Source organism: Macrobrachium rosenbergii, chromosome 5 (assembly GCF_040412425.1).
Source record: "Macrobrachium rosenbergii isolate ZJJX-2024 chromosome 5, ASM4041242v1, whole genome shotgun sequence".
Taxonomy (NCBI): Eukaryota; Metazoa; Arthropoda; class Malacostraca; order Decapoda; family Palaemonidae; genus Macrobrachium; species Macrobrachium rosenbergii.
Window position 1 is genome coordinate 69,194,153 of NC_089745.1, and position 15,608 is coordinate 69,209,760.

Here is a 15,608-nt window from a genome sequence, read left to right on the forward strand (position 1 = left end):
TACAGGACTAGAATTCTTTGCATACAGTCGCTAAACACTAACTAAACTGTAATGTACAATCACTAAACACTAACATTCACAATACACTTACACTCACTAAACACACACACTTACTATACACTCACACTCACTAAACACTCACATTTACTGTACACTAACACTCAATAACACTAAACACTCACTGAATACTCAACACTCACTAGGCACTCACTATACACTAAACACTCACTAAACACTCATAAAACACTAAACAGTCACTAAATACTCACTGTACCACACTCAGTAAACATTCACCAAACATTCGCTTAATCCTAAATAATCATTAAACACAAAACACTCACTAAACATTCACTAAGCACTCACTATACACTAAACACTCACTAAGCCCTAAACACTCATTAAACACTAAATGTTCACTAAACCCTAAATGCCCATTAAATCCCTAAACATTCATTAAACACTCAACAGTCAATGAGCATTTACTAATTACTCATTAAACACTCACTAAACACTTACACACTAAACATTCAATAAACAATAATTTTCACAAGACATTCACTAAACATTCACTGATTACTAACTAAACATTCACGAAACATTAACATTCACAAAACATTCACTAAACCCTAAACACCCACTAAACATTCACTGAATATTTGCTAAACATTCACTAAACACCAACATTCGCTAAATATTCACTAAACCGTAAACACTCACTAAACACACACTAAACATTCACTAAACCCTAAACACTCATTAAACATTCACTGAACACTTACACAGTAAACATTCACTGAATACTTACACACTAAACAGTCACTAAACACTAATATGCGCTAAACCTTCACTAAACACTTACACACGAAACATTTACTAAACCCTGAATATTCGCTAAACATTCACTGAATACTTACACATTAAACATTCACTAAAAACTAACATTCACAACACATTTACTAAGCACTTATTAAACATTCACTGAATATATTACTAAATATTCATTTAATACTTACACACTAAACATTCACTGAATACTTATGCACTAAACCTTCACTAACATTCACAAAACATTCACTAAACCCTTAACATTCACTAAACTTTCAGTGAATACGTACACACTAACCATTCACTAACCTTCACAAAACATTCACTAAACCCTAAACATTCACTGAATTCTTCGGCAATAAACATTCACTTACATTCACAAAACATTCACTAAACCCTAAACATTCACAAAACATTCACTGAATACCTACACACTAAACATTCACTAACATTCACAAAACATTCACTAAACCCTAAACATTCACTGAATACTTACACACTAAACATTCACTGCCATTCACAAAACATTCACTAAACCCTAAACATTCACTAAACATTCACTGAATACTTACACACTAAACATTCACAAAACACTAACAATCACAACACATTCACGAAACACTCACTAAACATTCACTGAATACTTATACACTACACATTCACTGAATACACACTAAACATTCACTAACATTCACAAAACATTCACTAAACCATAAACACTCACTAAACATTCATTGAACCTTAAACACTCACTAAACATTCACTAAACCTTAAACACTCACTAAACATTCACTAACATTCACAAAACATTCACTAAACCCTAAACACTCACTAAACATTCACTGAATACTTACACAATAAACATTCACTAACATTCACAAAACTTTCACTAAACCCTAAATGCTCACTAAATATTCACTGAATACTTACACAATAAATATTCACAAATATTCACAAAACATTCACTAAACCCTAAACACTCACTAAATATTAATGATAAAAAAAATCCACACTCACACTAAGCCCCTATTCAATTTGCGGGTTACCAGACCTTTAAAGATGGCCACAAGGCTTTGCAGCGCTGCCCTGGTGGAAGACAACCGAACTACATACAGCAGGTATAGAGACCACAACTCCAAGTACATACTCTCTATGTTCCAAGTGGATCTTGTCTGGATCATTCTTGTCATCTCCAGGGTGTCAGTAGGGAATCTGGGAATTCCAAAGGTTTCTAGAAATTCCGGAGGCTTCTGGGGCCTCCACAGGCTTCAAGACAATCTCCAGGCTCTGTGGCCTTTGGATTTGTTGCACAATACTAAAGAACAGAGTTTTATGGAGAAGAGATCAGAGAAGAAAGGCTTCGAATATTTCTTTGGGGGATGCCTATGTTTTTGGAGATGAATAAGCCTGCATTCTTGGAGATGAATTCCAGAAGCTTCTGGGGCTTCTGAAGGCTTAAAGACGATCTCTAGGCACTGAAGCCTTTGGCAACGCCAGTTGAATTCTCCAGGAATGCTTCAGGAACCGAACACTGCTTCAAAGATCCTGGAGTCATGAAGACATCTTCAAGAATACCCAGAAGTCTTCTCTGGTTGTCAGGAAATAACTATATATATCAGTAAGATGGAATCCCATGAGATTATAGAAGATGACTCATTAAAGTAAAGAAACTACTTATGTGTTAGAAAAAGAACTCTAAGTAATGGTTAACGTGATGTTAAAATGATCTAAAACCTTTGGGATTTTCCTTGAAGGCATTTTGGAATCCTTCAGTCTTCAGCTCCTGGAAGAACGAGAGAAATGCCATTTCGTCATGCACCGAACTCCAAAGTCTCCAGGACAAATCTCTGAGATACTTCAAGTTGTCTGGAAGCCTTCAGAGACAGCAAGTGTCATATCTGAAAAGATGGGTAAGAGAAAGCAAAGAGTATAGTGAAGGGAGCGGTCCGACCCAGAGGCTGCTTCCTCGGAGGAAGGCAGGTATCCTGCCAGGCTGGGGAAGCGGGCCTGGAGAGGACCCAAGCCCCTCAAGATGGGCCCCAAAAGCCCTCAAGGCTTGCCAGTCTTTTGAGGGCAGCTGTGAAGGGAAGGGTCCGACCCAGAGGCTGCTTCCTTGGAGGAAGGCAGGTATCCTGCCAGGCTGGGGAAGCAGGTCTGGAGAGGGCCCAAGAACTTCATTGATGAAGCCCAAAAGCCCTCAAGGCTAGCCAGTCTCTTGAGGGCAGCATTGAAGGGAAGGGTCCAACCCAGAGGCTGCTTCCTTGGAGGAAGGCAGGTATCCTGCCAGGCTGGGGAAGCAGGCCTGGAGAGGGCCCAAGAACTTCATTGATGAGGCCCAAAAGCCCCCAAGGCTCACCAGTCTCTTGAGGGCAGCATTGAAGGGAAGGGTCCAACCCAGAAGCTGCTTCCTCGGAGGAAGGCAGGTATCCTGCCAGGCTGGGGAAGCAGGCCTGGAGAGGACCAAGAACTTCAAGGGTGAGGCCCAAAAGCCCCCAAAGCTCACCAGTCCCATGATGGATTTTGACCGGCCGTTTGTTGATGCTGTTGCATCGTGTTCCGGGGCGTTGTGGTCTTCTGGGCCCATTCGAAGGGGCTGGCTAGAGAATGGGTGTAGGTGTACTCCTGTGGGCAACACCCATCCTCTAGCAGATCCTGTCAAAAAGACCCAGAAGATGGCAGCGCCTCTGGAGCAACACGCAGCAGAGTCAACCGGAGGCCAGTCAGAATCCTCCACAGTCCTGCTTAAGTTGGGGGGGTTGTTTCTCGTGCTTTGTTTCTTCCACCTCCCAATTCTTCAGGGCAGTTCTTCATCTCTTGGGCCTCTTCTCGAATGAACCAAATTTTCCTTCTTTCGTAGCTGAGAGTTTTCTTCGACGAGACAATTTGCGGTTCATTCTCAGCCAAGTCCCATTGGAGTGATTGAGTTAGACAGTCCGAATTCTGGACCTTCGACTAGAAACTTGAGTTGTCCCTATGCACTTCTTTTCCAAGATTCTTGTCAAGAGCGCCATTTCTTGCTCGAGGAACATGAACTTCTTGGTGTGAGCTCTTTCCTTATCTTCTTTCTCTCCGCTTCATGGGACTTCACCTTTTCCTCGAGATAGGCGATGTAGACCTCACTCACATTTTTTCATCTTTCAATTCGAGTATTTTTCCTTTGTTCTTTTCAAGTTCTGTATCTTGGCGAGCGAGGAAGTCCTTCAGTTCTTCGATATCCTTTTCTTTCTTAATCATGGCATCCTCCCATTCTTCATTTTTCTTCTTTAGGCATTTGTTGTTCGAGGAAAGGTCCTTATTTTTGCTTTGAATTTTCCTTATCATTTCCTGGGCATCAACAAGAGCTTTTCGGAGCTCTCCTACACAGGAATGCGCTTTCCTTAACTCCTTCTCTAAATCCTCATTCTCTCGAATATGAAATTCTTCCTTCCGAATGGTGTCATCAGTTTCTATCTGGCTGTTCCAGTTACTGAGAGCAGACTTAATCGTATTCCCCTTTCCATGCAGATGGCTAGTTAGTCCTCCAAAAACATTTTTAACAGCATCATGTCCAAAGTTTTGAACTCCTTTATAAGCAATAACTCTGATCCAAAAAGATTCATGGCCAACAATTGCGCACAAACGCTTTTCAATACTGGAAACATGATTACCTTTCCTTCTACTTCTTCAAAGCATATCATTTTATTTGTATGTGAATCTAACGGAAACTGGAATAGGAAAGGGAGAAGAAGACAAATTTCCAAAATATGTTTCGAGAAAACTGTTGAAGTCTTCAGTTCAGGCGAAATAAGATTTCAGAGGAAAAGAATTTGTCTCTTGTACATGCTTCTAGAAATGGACTCGGAATCTAGACTCTAAAAATATTGACCAGACCTAAAATTACTTAATTATTGGTGTCTCTCATTAAATCTGCTTATAAAACACTGAATAAAATCGTTAAGGGCCTCATATTTATGCATACAAAATGGAATTAATAAAGTAATGGCATTTTATCTTATATAAACGCTCGTATTCATTCTTATTCATTCATACATACACAAACACACACACACACATACATGTGTGTGTTTGTGTGTGAGTGTATATATGTGTGTGTAAAAAGGTCATATAGCTGCAAGCTTCTTAGTTGTAATCAAGGGGGGCATTTAGGAAAAGGCATACGTATATCATATCACAGTTTATTATTTAGCAATGTCACATTACATCATCAAGTCTAAACTGAGCTAAAAAGACACTCTTCTTTTGATGATACAATGTGTCACTGCTAAATGCCGTCTGCAATAATAAAATATGATATGATATACATATTCCTTTTCCTGGAAGCCTCTTTAGCAATATATATATATATATATATATATATATATATATATATATATATATATATATATATATATATATATATATATCTAAATATCTATGTATTGTTTCGAGGGTTAATGTGATTTTTCCTTAGCAACATTCTTCAGGGTGCGACGTCCCTGCCTACACGGATTAGGGTTAGGGTAGAGGAACTTTAAACTTTAGAAGCCATGCTTCTGGGAGAAGGACACTCCGAAATCAAACCATTGGGTGGAAGGGAACCTTTAGCCACGGTGGACAAACTTTCTAGGGAAGAATACTCTGAATGGAAACCTTGTTATCCGACCTTAGACTGTGCCCTAGCCATTGTGCCATGGCCCTCCACGGTCTTGGGTTTGAGTTCCCTTGCTTGAGGGCACAAATAGGCATATTTCCTCTTTTTTGTTCACTTTCCCGTTTTTCGAAAGTGTGTGGGACAGGCTGATATGAAAGCAAATGCTTGGTGGATTGACAGGAAAGCATCTTTTTCTTTACCAGATTTTATCCTTAAGGTTATTTTATAATTTAATTTCTCAATCCATCCTGACTTCCCTCCCTCTGTTGTTGTGGCAAACTTGGCTGGCTTCTCATTTGCCTTACAAGGTGTACTGGCTCCACTTCGTTGACCAGTTTCTTCTGGCCCTGCAATATATATATATATATATATATACACATAACAAAAACTCACACACATACACACACATGTACATATATATATATATATATATATATATATATATATATATATATATATATATATATATTATATAGCTATATATGTGCTTACCCTAAAATCTTAAAACAACCTACCAATATGAAAGTAAGAGTAAGACTAACATAAATAAATAAAAACAAGGTGAGAAAAACCAGTTGCCCAAACTAGGCTATAAACAATTTTACAGAAGACGACTGAGTATTTAACGACGGTACAGTCTTTTTGATAATTGTGGATTCTAGGATGGTTAAGTCGTTGTTGTTTTGCATTTGGCCTAAGATGGAAAAATCCTTGCTGTCAATATAAGTTTTACATAATTTTGAATGGTTACGTATACCCGATTGTTCAGGATTAGATAACCTGCTACCTGTTCTATGGCTTATGCCCCTGTGGGAATCTATGAGGACCTTCAGCAGACTCCTCGTGCACCCCACGTATATCCTGTGATCACATCTCGGGCAAGTGTACTTGTATACGACGCTGGACGAAAGCAGAGGACTGAGTCGGTCTTTGACTCTAAACAGAGACCTTATTGTTAAGGAATTTTTGGGATAATTTTCAGATTCAAAGCAGGAAAACTCTTTTGAATAATGGATGCGCATTTTCTCCTGAAAGTATCGCCAGGCATGAAAGAGAAATTTGCATACATCTTCAGTTTCGGCACTTTTGATTCGTGTGGATATTTTTTCATAACGATATATAATGAAATATTCTATATATATATGTGTGTGTGTGTGTGTATGTGTACCGTATAATTGGATACATTACCTACAACTTGCTATACTGGTATATGATTCACAACCTAATACAAATGAATATTACTACCATTAAATGTATTTAGCCCTCGCATTACTGCTGTGAAACTGATACCTGATTTCTTATGCAGGATATTTATACCTTTTTTTTATGACTGAAATATCCAGGCTGCTGTTTGTGGTTGCTGTGTTATCTCAGTCTAGGGGTTGAATGCCTCCTTTGAGTAAGCATTAAAAATCCCCTTTCTGGGCATTTGTTTAAAATACTATTTCTACCGATTTTCTCGTTTTCCTTTTTGTTCACGTACAAACGTTTCGTTCCATGATATATACGAGTATATATATATATATATATATATATATATATATATATATATATATATATATATATATATATATATATATATATACATACATATGTATATATACACATATATATACATATACATATATATATATATATATATATATATATATATATATATATATATATATATAAAAATATATATATAATATACATACTATATATATATGCACGCTTAAACAAAGGGACTACCAACAAGTTTCATAGGTCATAGTCACTGTTATGTTGGGATTCCATTAAAAACATCTCTTCCGCAAAGGTGTGCATCATGCAAGGTAAATCCCCAGGCGCTAGCAAGTACATGGATGATCACACCTTCGTTTGTGACTTTTGTGAGAGTCAGTTGGTAGCGCCGTCACCTTTCTTCAGAGTTCTGTGTTCGGTCCCGATGTGAGGGAATATTTTAATGATACGGTTGAGGCCTGTTTATATACAAACACACACACACACACATGTGTGTGTGTGTGTGGATATATATATATATATATATATATATATATATATATATATATATATATATATATATATCCACACACACACGCATATATATAAATATATATTTCATCACTTTTTTGCCCATGGTACGTTCAAACATTTAAATGTTGAGCATATCTACCCTTACCAGTATTGGGTAGTATGTGAATGTCAGTGACATTATTCATTCAGCTCTCGAGGAAATGTCACTGTTGCTACCATATCAACCTAGTAAGGCATAGGTTCGAATCTTGGTCAGGGTAGCTATGTTTATCACAAATAATGCCTTTTTGGTATATGTAATTACCAAGATAAAATGAATTCAATATTAATGGGTTATTCCTGGAACAGTACTTGAATGTACACGTGAGAACGCGAACACAGACAAACAGACAGACACGCACATATACACATATTATATATATATATATACATACACATACATATATATATATATATATATATATATATATATATATATATATATATATATATACATATATATATATATATATATATATATATATATATATATATATATATATATATATATATATATATATACATATAAAGACAAAATCCACAAAGGAAAGAGAAACAGTGGAGTACTGCAAGGCCTTTTCGACTTCTTTTCCTTTACTTAGCAGTCTGAAGAAATATAAAAATAAGTCTACAAAGAAAGCTCGTATAAATGACAGACGATGATTACATAAGAAAAAATATGTACCTGGGATCCAACACAATTCAAGAATTAGTAGACCTACCAAATCAGGGTTAAATGTTTAAATCCTGCTACCACGCAGTTAAAGAAGATATGACCACCACCCATTCAATGAATTTAGTGCCATGATGTTAAAACGCCGCATAGCGGCCGCAAAGCAAGAAGAGAAAGAAAAATTTAAGGAATTAGAAAAAGCCAGAATTTCATTCAAACATTCTATCCCGGCTGATTGGAAGGACTGGCTGCGACAAGAAATTTACCGAGAACTTCGTAGGACTACAGATGCCCTAACAAGGAAACTCGACAGGAAACTAAAAAATCATATTGACAGCAGTGGCTGGACTAATAGTGCAAGCAATGATTGTATTATAAACTTATTCAAGTAAACAAATAAGTAAAAATGTTGTGAGTGCACTCGGATATGGTTTATCCTTCTATATATCGAATAGGACCCCTGCTTTAACGATTGCGTCGTCCCTATGTATATTTGAAAATATTGTGATCTTCCTCAAAATCATGTTTATGGAGCTGCCAATGTTAGGCATGAAAGTAATTTCCCTGCTCGCTATAGCAAAAGTTTGACCGATCTTAAAAAAAAACAATACAATCCACATCACAAAAGCTTATAAGTCGAACAGTATTGTAATTTTAGATAAACCTGACTACATGTCACGTATGCAAGCCCTACTAGATGATGATGATACGACTTACAAAAATCTAACAAAAAATCCCCTTGATCAAGTCATAAAATTTTTCAATAGCACAGTAATAATATCCTTAAAGATAAAAAAGAACTAATATGTCAGTTATCAGTAAAAATTTACCTCGTTACCTTACCTTGTACGGATTAGTAAAAGCGCACAAAGAAAATAATCCTATGCGGCCTATTATCAGTACTGTTGGCTCAATATCATATAAACTTTCAAAATATATTACTAAGATCTTGTCCCTGTTACTTGGAACTATCTCCGATTCTCACATATATAATTCTCTAGATTTAGTTGATAAATTAAACAAAATCACTTTTTGCCCCAATGATAGATTCGTTAGTTTTGATGTTTGTTCTCTTTTTACTAAAGTCCCTATAGATTCTATTTTAGAGTATCTTAGTAATGAACTATTCCATCATGAATTACCTCTACCTGTAAGTCATGTTATTTCAGTCACTATAAGTACATTTGTGATTGTAAGTTTATATTTAATGGTGAATTTTACCAACAAATATTTGGTATGGGAATGGGCAATCCTTTATCCCCACTCCTCTCAAACTTGTATATGGAATTCTTTGAAAAACGATATTTACCTAATGTCATTTATATTCCTTTAAAGTAGTATAGATATATTGACGATATTTTAGCTTTTTTGCCTGCTGGTATTGATGTCAATAATTTACTCTCTAATTTGAATAACAGGTACCATCCGTTAAGTTTACTTTAGAATTGCCTCCCTTTCTTAGATGTTTTAATACACAGAGAACCATTTCAATGCAAATTCAGTATTCATAGGAAACCAACCAACGACTTAACTTATGTCCAATTTTTATTCAGGCCATCACCTTAACATTAAAATATCCATTTTTTCTTATATGTTTTTAAGAGCATTGCACATTACCAGTCCGAAGTATTTGGATCATGAAATCGAATACATAAGAAAAATAGGGACAGATTTATGTTATCCTTCACATATATACTAGATATTTGTTATAATAAAGCCCACAAAAAGTTTTATAGTGAAAGTAACATGGAGAAAGAAACCCTTATGAAAATTCTTAGCTTGCCCTATTTTAGTGGTTTTGAAAACAAAAAATCATTGTTAAAATCTTTTAATGTCAACCTCATTTTTTCCTGTAATAACACACTAAAAGGAATTCTCAAAGGATAAATTGTACTGAAAGTTCAGTGATTGCCAGATCGTAAGATTTCTCTTCACGAAATCTTTTGGAATCTGCTATAATACAGCTTACTTCCAGTTGTAATTTTAACCTTAGCCCTGGCATGTATCATTTGGACCCCTGTATTAGTAAAATGTTCAAGAATGACCTAAAAGGTAAAATCACTGACTTAATTACAAATTAGTTACCTTATATATATTATCTATGTATTCATGTTTAATATTTTTTTTGTAAAAATGTTCACCTTGCAAAAATCTTTATTGTTTACCTGAAGTAGAATTACTGAGTTGTACTTTGATAACATTTTTTGGTGGTCAGTCACGTTCCTTGTATAACCTTTTAATTGTCCTGTCCCTGCTTCTCAGCTGTTGGGTCTAATCCTTTGCAAAACCTCTTAAATATTTAACCCTGTTTTGGTAGGTCTACCAATTCTTCAAATGTGTTGGATTCCAGGTACATATTTTTCCTTTGTAATCTCCATCTGTCATTTATACGAGCTTTCTTTGTAAACTTCTTTTTATATTTCTTCAGTCTGCTAAGTAAAGGACAAGAAGCCGAAAGGCCTTGCAGTACTCCATTTTCTCTCTTTCCTTTGTGGATTTTGTCTTTATTTATATATTCATCACGTTCCATATTTTCGTGATTCAGTTATACACACACACATATACTATGCATATGCATATATATATATGAAATTTTTTATCACACCGTGATTTATATACAATCATGAAGCTACAAATGTCGCTTAATATCGAAATCCACGCTACCTCGGTATATCTCCGTTGGAGAATTGTCGCCGAAGGGGAATTTATATAAGTGATAAATGAATTGGAATCGTGGGGACACGAACCCGCGACGAAAGCCTATTCAGCGACTCCAGTCAAAGGGAATTTATATAAGTGATAAATGAATTGGAATCGTGGGGACACGAACCGCGACGAAAGCCTATTCAGCGACTACAGTTGACTGGAGTCGCTAGGCTTTCGTCGCGGTTCGTGTCCCCACGATTCCATTCATTTATCACACAACTCCCAACGGAGATATACCGAGGTAGCGTGGATTTCGATATTAAGCGACATTTGTAGCTTCATGATTATATATATATATATATATATATATATATATATTTATATATATATATATATATATATATATATATATATATATATATATATATATATATATAATATATACTCTCACAGGAATGACAGTGATTCTTACTATATTGAAATAGTGTACGCTGTTATTTCATCTTTCCTCGTTAGCCATATAACTTCTCTCCCCTCCCCCTCTCTCTCTCTCTCTCTCTCTCTCTCTCTCTCTCTCTCTCTCTCTCTCTCTCTCTCTCTATATATATATATATATATATATATATATATATATATATATATATATATCAAACGATATTTATGGTTTAATATTATTTAGTAAATATTTATAGGTCAAGCATGTATAAGTAACGTAAATTCATATATGTATATATATATATACATATATATATGTGTGTGTGTGTGCGTGTGTGTATTACGTGTACGTTTATATGACATGGCCATTTCCACCTAGCCCCTGAAAAATTTCCTGCTGCCCTTGCCCTTCAGTAGTAATAATAACTGGTGCGTGTTCGCCCATTTCCACCAGGGGTGTGCATCGCTCAGTACGAATCGACCTTCAACACGGAGGCCATCAACCAGGCCAACTGGGACGGCAGCAAGGATTACGGGCTCTTCCAACTCAACAACAAGTACTGGTGCGGAGACGATTATGGCAAGAATGAATGCAAGATGGCCTGCTCAGGTACGCTGGCAAATAATGACCCTTTTTTCCCTCTTATACTTTCTTACGTACAAGTTAATAATATTATGGAAGCTAAGTTTTTTTTTTCGCGCAGAACTTGCTTTTGGGTGACCATACATGAAAGAATAATGAATTCGGACCGTATTTTGATTCTGTTACATAACATTCTATTTTAGAGGGTGTGTGTGGATGTTTATTGCATTGCGTATATCGTCTCCTTTTATGACGATGGGAAATGTTTACAGTTTTCCTCTGGGAAACAAAGTCATCCTCTTTCGCGTGTTGTTTTATTTGAATCCAGTTTTAATAAGACCTAAGGTGACTCAAATAGTTTAAATGTATATAAAATATTTCTTAGCACAACATGAAAGCCAATAGTAATTTGTTTGGGAGGATATCAAGGAATCTCAAATCCACTGATTGTACCGTATTCCTCCTGCAAAAGATATAATAAATTTCGCCCACCAGGAATTCTGTGGTTTTATATTTACTAAGGGATAAATTCTGTTATTTAGTCAAATAATTTTTTACATGTTATGCATAATTGAATCTAATTTTGATTCATGTAGCATATAATAGTAACGACTTAGATGCCTGATCTGACTATCTTAAAGTTACCAGCTTGGAACATGTTCTGATGAACTAAGATTAAAGATACGCTGAATGGAATCGTACAGTTAACAGGATTTCCGAACAATATTCACTCCAATCTCTCATTTCCTCCTTAAAGTTCACCCTTTATAATCAGTAAGTCGAATGTTTTGTTTAACAACAGTATTCCACTATACTACCATAATGTCACTTCTTAAGGGCGCAAACTAATTTGACTCCCAGTAAGTTTTCTGGTCTAACACTCATTTTAAAAGTCAAAACATTGTTTGAATATATTTGAGAACTTGTTCAACTCTTAACACTAGTATACTCTATAGTTTTTTTATTCAGCTCTTGACTTCAGGGACTTCATTTCAACAACTTCCACGCTCCTCTTGCACAATTGACTTCTATGAAGCGCAAGTGTTTCAGTAAGCCTTTCATATATGCCAGTCATTCCCTGTCTTGACCTTGTGGCATCCTGCAGCGTTCTTCTACCTTTCTCGTTTCTCTTCTCAGTGAGACCCATCACTCCTGTGACAACTGATTTTAAAATTCACACTGAACCTTTGTTTTTCTACATTTTTTCCCTAATAAATACAGGTCATACTAATTCTTACTCCTGTTCATTCTGAAAGTACGAGTAATAATGTTACGATTGCTTGAATTTATCAACCTGCTGTTCTTGCAAACTGTATCAGACATTCAGTAGTCTGTAGTTTTTATTAACTCTTCCGGTTATTATTGTACCATCTCCAAACATGACTCCTCTCCTTCTCAAATTCGCATTTTACTTTTTTTCTTCCCCCTTTAAGAAACAAGCAAAAATATCTCGTAGCTTTCTAAGATTTTCCTTGCCATTTCACCTAATGAGTTCGTTAAGCTTCAAGAATAATGTCGCATCTGTTTCTGTATAGTTTTCCTTTCATTACGAAAGCTAAGCTACCGTTCTCATTTTATATTCCCAACAATCTACGTTGTATTTCTCCTTGTCCATTCAGTAGCCTTCTAAAGGTCCATATATACAAAATAAAAAAGTTCTTTCCTTCTCGGGCGTCTGACAGACCTCTTTATATTACCCGGGTAAACGATATATCAAGCTTTTCTATAACTCGCAGTGAACACATTCGCCAACAAGATCCATTCCGGTTTTAATGAGTTTTTAGCCTCATAGTCTAGGCAATCTTCTGTATAACCTACATCGTTGCACGGAAGGAACTAACTTCTATATGATGACTTTTCTGACCGGTCTTGAGTTATCAAAGATTCTTTGCTAGTCTGAGTCAACCCTTGATTTCCCCTCCACTCATTTGAACTCTCCAATCTTTATTTCCTTCAGCACGCTTCTTAAATTATTTTTGGTTATTTATTACAGCTAACTGCAAGAAAAACATTCACTCTACTCCTCAAGAAATCAATTACCTTCTGGTAGAACTCTTTCTTGTATATTTATTCCTAAGCTGATCCTTTTCTGTTCACTATTTTTAAGCACAGTTCTGTCTTAATCTTTTTCACTGTCCCTAAAGTTCCTGCTTCACCTTTCTTCGTTAAATATACATGTTGAAAAAATGTCTAATAGCGAACCTTTTAAGTATGCATTCATGGTATTTACTGTTATTTCTACAGATCTCTTGGACGACGATTTAACAGATGACCTTGCTTGCATCAAGAAAATTATCAAAGACACGGAAGCCTGGAAGGGGAAAGGAACAGGCTTAACTGCATGGTGAGTACAGAGAGGCTTGTTTACTTTCTCGTTTGGCTATTTTATTTATCTATTTATTAATCTTCTGTAATATTAAGATGTAAGTTCTGCAGCTTATTAGTTTCGGTAATGCCCACAAAATCTGATTTGTTTAGCCACTCTTGTGGAATTAAGCAAACTCCTTTGTTATTGTCAAGAAAGGAAGATAATATTCTTCGGTTATTTTTCGTAAATTGTCCTTCGTGTCTTTTGTTGACATTTATTTAGTATTAAATTAATAACTTCTTCTACGATCCCACAGGGTTGCTTACGTCAACAGATGTGAAAACAGAAATCTGGATGAATACATGGCAGAATGTTGGTCTGATCCAATCGAATCCAACATCATCAACACCAAAGACGAAGAAGAGTCCACCACCCAAGAACCAGAACCCGTTACAGAAAACGAGGACGCCTCCGGTGCTACAGACAACGGAGACTCGCCTATAATCAATCTTGTTCGCGTTCCCATCATGTTCCAGAAGTTCCCCTACTTCCAGCACTTAATCAACCCCTACGGTTACATATACCAACAAAGATATCAGTGAAAATGTTCAAAGTGGAAATCCCCCGCACACAAAAGAAGTTCCTTTTTCCTATGCTATGCAGTGGTAATTATTTATTATATATTTTGAGATGCCAACATTGGGCTGAGAGGACTAGGCCTAATGTTAAAATATATTTTATCGACTATTTAATTCAAAGTGCCAATACTGTTTTGGAGTATGAAATAGATGATATGGTAATGCATAAAGTTCAGGACGTTCTGATGTCTTTGGAAATAATATCATTACGGCACAGCTTTTGTACTTCAGAGCATAATCATAATTCAATGTTGGTCGTCAAATATAGTTTAGTGGTATTAAATATTTTCATTTTTACCTCCTTCTTCTGTTTTCATCTTCCATTGCCCTATTTACCTATATAGCGGCTAATAAGTATTTGTATGCATGTGTTCTAGTACTTTATAAGTTGCTGCTATGCAACTGGCATTAGTAAAATGTCGTGTGAATAAATGAAAATATATAAGAGAGAGAGAGAGAGAGAGAGAGAGAGAGAGAGAGAGAGAGAGAGAGAGAGAGAGAGAGAGAGAAGAAGGGGGTGGGGGTTCCATGTGATGGAAATCAGATCTTTGTGTCACCAATGTAAAACAGCTGTACATGGAAATTGTGGCATCTGGTGGATCCAAATATATCCATCACTTTTGGCCTTGATATTGTTGGAAAATAGTAGTCTCTGCGATGACCTTTCAAACCCCCTAGTTTCGGCACCTTCAAGATTACTGGGATAATCGGCACTTGAGCACCACCTCAGCTTCGAAAGACACATCTATTGCAAACCTTTTCATCTGCTAAGTCAAGCTGAATAAGGTATGTGGCAAGAGGTGAAATAGGTCCGG

At 36.1% G+C, this 15,608-nt stretch overlaps 1 protein-coding gene across 1 annotated transcript in view; it reads left to right on the top strand.

The window, feature by feature from the left end:
* Window positions 1–15,076, top strand: part of LOC136839023 (lysozyme C-like) — a 34,366-nt gene extending 19,290 nt beyond the window's left edge. The window contains exons 3-5 of the mRNA XM_067104694.1: window positions 11,719–11,874; window positions 14,092–14,191; window positions 14,472–15,076. Coding sequence (XP_066960795.1) covers window positions 11,719–11,874; window positions 14,092–14,191; window positions 14,472–14,757 — 542 coding nt within the window. The 3' untranslated portion in view covers window positions 14,758–15,076. The remainder of the gene's footprint in view (window positions 1–11,718; window positions 11,875–14,091; window positions 14,192–14,471) is intronic.
* The last annotated feature ends 532 nt before the right edge of the window (window positions 15,077–15,608 follow it).